This window comes from the organism of the source record quoted next, unplaced genomic scaffold (assembly GCF_019419815.1).
Source record: "Pyrus x bretschneideri cultivar Hongxiangsu unplaced genomic scaffold, Pyrus_bretschneideri_v1 Contig16, whole genome shotgun sequence".
In the NCBI taxonomy this organism is placed as follows: Eukaryota; Viridiplantae; Streptophyta; class Magnoliopsida; order Rosales; family Rosaceae; genus Pyrus; species Pyrus x bretschneideri.
The window spans coordinates 6170470-6175895 of NW_025999457.1; the positions used below are offsets into that span (position 1 = coordinate 6170470).

Sequence of the window (5426 nt, forward strand, 5' to 3'; positions counted from 1 at the left end):
CAACAATCTAGTACTACTATCTCATTACATATCCTAAAAGCTGAAGGAAGGAAGACCAACTAGGACAGACAGGGAAATGGAGACTTAACCAAACTAAATCTAGGGCTTACGTTTCTTATTACAACACTACGGCAGTAGTCGTACGGAATAATCCGACGGTGGAGAAGGAGATATGAGACTGACGTAGGCCGACAACCATCATGATTGCCTCCTTTCTTTGATATGACGAGCCTTTAATTGTCATGTCGATTAAGATCCACTGCATGGCCTACAGTCGAGATCTGAACAGACATCCTGGAACCGTCTCGAGGTGGGTCGAAACACACCGGCAGCACGTCCTCTGATGCACAAGGAAACCTCATCGTCTCGAAATGACTTACCAGCTCCTTCTTGCCCTGATCACCAATTACGTCGTAATTAATCACCACTAACACCATTGTATCTTTCATTATATTTTGCTATATAAATTTATTTTCCAAAATCAAAATCATACATTAATGAATCAATTCAAAATTTGCAACGTAATTATAAAAAATAAAAAATAAAAAGAAAATTTGCAACGTAATTGTATAAACAACTCCTACATTCGACTCGGTCATAACCAATTAAGTTATAAGATTGATATGGAATGCTAGCTAATTGCAATGTATAAATGAGGAAATAGATACAACTAGTACACTTCGTATCCATATTCAAGATACTGTCGGATTTTTCACGGAAGAAAGTCATCCCTTCAATTCAACACAAAAATGGTAGGATGTGGAGAATATGGAGATTACATGTTTCGTTCATGAATAATCCGTTTGCTATCTTCAACTTGAATAAAGTTTCAACCTTTCAAGCTTGCAATGATTTCTTGCTTCAAGACGCATTGAATTTAATGACTTTCTCCAATCCAATTTAATTCTATAAACACCCGTTTTAAAATCAACCAAGACTATAAATTGAATGGATACATCAGTTATACATTGAATCTAGAGCGACTGCTCCAATCTAATTAGAGACATGAAACTAAAGTTTATATGTTTAATATTAATTAAGCCCATACCTGGATTTTGGCGTAGGCAATTTCACGTTTCTTTGAAGAGTAGAAAAGATCCCAAGTCTTCCCACCAGTCCCTTCAGAAAATTTCCAGACTGCCTTGCTGTTGGTGAAGTTGACGAACGCATACCCTTTGTTAAACCCAGTACTGTGTACATATATTTGTGCCTCAATTAGATCAAAATCATCTAAATTACCAATACTGTATCTTCATTAATTATATTTTGATTTAGAAACAAAGCTCAAAAAATAAGTTATCAGACATTAATTAATTGGAATGTGAAGTAGGGTAGTAAGTACAACTCACTTGAAGTCTATAGGCAGATATAAGAAATCATAGGATGAAATCTCATCTCCTACTTCAGGTTTATCATTCTCCTCAGCGCAATGGGCATCCAGAAACGCCATCAGCATATCCCGGCTTTGATTCACAGAATCCAAAATTGAACCAAATCTCATTAGATAACAGCACATGCATGATGCATATATATACATGCACCAATTAGATGAACTCACGAACGCAATTATCAACCAAAATCTCAAAACCAAGAAACAAAGCTTTAAAAAAATTGAACAACTAATTCAGTAACAATAGAAAATAAAGAAGATTGAACCGCTAGTATGTTTCTCATCAATAACAAAATCATCAGTATAGAAACAAAACCCGGTTGATAATTATCAATCAAACATTATAAATTCGACAAGTTAAAACCCAGATAAGCAAAATCATGCAACCTATGGGGACATCGCATACATATAAACATACGTGTATTTGTTTGGGATATTTCTGATCATGACGGCTGTATTTTCTCCATGTTCTTCCACATGCAAAACATCGGCGTAACTTTTGGTCTTCACCTTCTTCGGCATAGAGAAATTATTTAAGTATTCCACACGGAGATCATTACATCCCTTCCAATTAATAGTTCCAAATTTATCGTCAGATATCCTATAGCTGCCGCGAACCCTTGGCTTCCACTCCTTTCTCTTCTCGAACTTACCCCTTTGCTTTTTGCCATCAATACTACTCCCTAGACCTCCATAACTGGAGGTGGACCTTCTTCCCCTAACTAGCCGTGTGGGCCGAGGAACCGTCGTCTTCTGGTTTTCGACCATATCATTGCCATAGCTTTTCTGCTGCAGTTTTTCAGGCACTTGAGGTCCTTGTGCAAAGTGATGAGAGGGTAGGGTTTGAGCAGTGGGAACAGAGGTATTGAAGAAAACGGTAGTGGCAATTTGATGGGAGTATGAAGAATAATAGTAGCTAGGGTTTAGAGGTGGCGGTGGGGGGCAATAGTAGGAGGGGAAGTACTCGGGTGCAAAAGGGTTCAACCGTTTGAACCCTTCTGTAATTTCAGCGGCCATGGAAGGTGAAAGGGGCGGGTTTAGAAGCTTTTGGGAGAGAGAGATAGAGAGAGAGAGAGAGAGAGAGAGAGAGAGAGCGATTTTGGCAAAAGGAGCAAGGCAGAGCGTTTCCTTTTTTGGCAATTGATGCGTATAGATTCGAAGATTTCACTCAAGAGCCCTTCCCACTTGTTTATGAGCTAATGTCGAACATGATTACGAAATATCTGTGTTTAATTCTTTCCTCTAATTGATTGTGTTTCATGCCTTTTTTTTTTTTTTTTGGGCAATTATAAAGTTTAGATTGTGTCCAGAAAATCTCTTTGAAGACGAAGTTAATCAATGGTTAACTTAATTATAACGCAATAACCATCAACAAGTTAATAGTTCTATTATATGTATGATTTGTCTTCTGGAAATTAGACTTGAAGTGTCAATTTGATAATCATTTTGTTATAAATTTATTAAATACAAAATGCAAGAAAGAAACAAGTAGGGGAGAAAATTTTCATAATATAACTGAAGAGATACGAAAAATATATCATTTTTTTTGCTCATATTGAGACATACGAAATACCTAGCACTTGAAAAAATGACTCAAGCTAGAGATAGAAAAGGATTTTGAAGAATTGGTGATCGAATGTACAACACAAAAACCAAAATCTGAAATTGAAAATTTGACAAAAAAAACTAAACATGGACAACAATTTTAAGGAGGTTTTCTTTAATTCATCTAGCCTTCTATCAACAATAAGAATAAAAAATTATCTTAAACGTTTTCCAGTGATAAGTTCTACTTGGCATGACGTGACATCAATGTGGTTGCTGCTAAATTTGACAACTTGAAATCTATTTTTAGTGACTAATGATTTTTTATTATTTTTTGTTCTAAAAATAATTATTACAATTATAAAAATAAATAATGCAATAAATGGTCATTTAAATTTGACATATTAGGTGGAGAATAAAATTTTAAAAATGATCAAAGTACCACATAAACGTTCAAATTTAAATTTTATGTTTAAAATTGGATATCTCCTTTAGACCATCTCTAACCCTTGAGTTAAAACCTAAATATTTTACCCCCGACAATTTAGGTTTTGACCATAAACAACTTTTCTACTCCAACTCTTCTGGGTTAAGTTTTTAGCCCGAGATTATTAAAGAAAGAATTTAGGATAATTTCTTTCTTAAAGTAACTTTAAAAAAAAAAAAAATTATGTAGACTATCCTAATTTAATTTTATGAATATTTTAACCTAAAAATATTTAAATTCCGATAAATATTAAAAAATCACTAAATCGACATCATGAAACTCGTGGAACACTACCAAAGAATACGAAACACATAAAATATTTTTTTTAATTACTTTAGCCATTGGATTTAAATTTGGATCGTTAGATATCTTTTTTTACCATTGGATTTGATCAAATTAGATCTTAATCGTTGGATTCAATGAATTTGTAAATATAAAACCAAAAAAAATATACATATATGGTAAGTCAGCCCCACTAATTCAGGAGAAATTTTTAGTTGTGACGGGAACATAAGTGGTACACCACGTGTTTTAATATGAGCGGGGGGGAATTTTATTTTTTAAGTTATTAACTTTTTAGCACACATATCCCACCATTTGTATAGTGATACGTGGTGTACCATCTTATGTACTGGTCACACTGAAAAATCTCTCTTAATCCAGGAGGAATTATAGGCTAAATTTGCCCCATAAATGAGTTTTGAGTTTTAACAAATATTTGCCCCAAGGGTTAGAGTAAGTTGGAATAAGTTTAGAACCTAAAATTTGAATTTTACTCCAAGGGTTGGAGATGGTCTTAGAGATAATCTAAGCCATCCAAAAAACGGACTTTTTGTATGTATCTTGAATTTTTGTAAAAAGTGTCTATAATCAAATTGATACATAAAAATAACATTGTGCTCACCTGTTGGGGTTAAAGAAGGTTCCAAGGGTTAGAAATGTTCGCCGATAAGTTATTAGGCCATCTCCAACCGAATGGTTCAGAGGGCTAAAGAGCCGAAAATAGCCCGAAAATCGTCTCCAACCGAGGCTTAGGCCAGAAGGCTCATGAAATCTGAGAGGGCCTTACGGAATCTGAAAGGGCCAAAAGGCTGGAGGGCTGGCTACATGTAGCCAACCAGCCAGCTCGAGGCTGGCCAGAAAAAACCTTAATCCTGTCGGTTATAACCAACAGGAATACTTAAAAAGAAATTTGAATCCAACGGCTAGCTAGTGCCAGTTACTGTTGGATTTTTTATTTTGTAAAATTTTTTTTTTAGGTTTTTTGGCCTTTTTTTTTTTTTTTTAATTCTCAAAAATTCTAATTTTTTTTCCTATAAATAACTAAACCATTCCTCACAAAATTTTCACCATTCCTACACCATTTCAATTCTCATATTTTCTTTCCTCTTTCAAACTATCCTTCAAAATTTTCAATAATTTTCAAATGGTCTCGTCTACAATAAAAGGTAGGGATTGGACCCGAAAAGAAGGATGAAACTCTTTGCAAGGCTTATAGATGGGTGTCGAAAGATAGTGTGAGGAGGAATTGTAAAAGAAATGACGGTGTATGGACTCGTGTGTCAAAAAAATAGAGTTCTATGAAGGCACCACTCCAGTGAATATTCGAAACCACGAGAGTTGTTCTTCAAGATGGAAGAAACATCTTCAGCCAAGTTTGAACAAATGACATCAAACATTGTTAGCAGCCGCAAGTAGACATAAAAGTGCCGCTAATTACTACGACAAAGTTAGTGTTTTCACAATTTATTTTAAATATTAATTATATTACATTTAATTTCATAAATTAATTTCCTTTAATTTTTTTTTTAGGTACGCCAAGCAGAGGAATTGTATATGGAGAGCAGCTCGAAACCCTTTCAGTTTCACAGTTGTTGGGAAATTTGTAAAGGGTGGGTATTATTTGAAGATCCACCATATAGAGCTCCTACATCGGTGTTCGGAACTGTATCCTCAACTGCAGATATGGATGAAGATGGATCTCCAACCATTCAACAAATAAGG

At 34.8% G+C, this 5426-nt stretch overlaps 1 protein-coding gene across 1 annotated transcript; it reads right to left on the reverse strand.

The window, feature by feature from the left end:
* Window positions 1–233: 233 nt before the first annotated feature.
* On the reverse strand, window positions 234–2866 carry LOC103962082. Its single transcript, XM_048581148.1, has 4 exons — window positions 1809–2866; window positions 1350–1463; window positions 1049–1190; window positions 234–458 (listed from the first exon to the last, which is right to left on the reverse strand). Exons 1-4 carry the CDS (start codon window positions 2405–2407, stop codon window positions 234–236), a joined length of 1080 nt encoding a protein of 359 aa, XP_048437105.1. The 5' UTR covers window positions 2408–2866.
* Between the last annotated feature and the right edge of the window lie 2560 nt (window positions 2867–5426).

Bases quoted from the DNA above. Each gene is read 5' to 3' on its own strand.
- LOC103962082 (XM_048581148.1), bottom strand. From the start codon at position 2,407: ATGGCCGCTGAAATTACAGAAGGGTTCAAACGGTTGAACCCTTTTGCA. The intron at 1,464-1,808 runs GTATGTTTATAT...TGTGAATCAAAG, and splicing joins AATATCCCAAACAAATACAC to CCGGGATATGCTGATGGCGT. The intron at 459-1,048 runs GTATGGGCTTAA...AAATTTATATAG, and splicing joins TTGCCTACGCCAAAATCCAG to CAAAATATAATGAAAGATAC.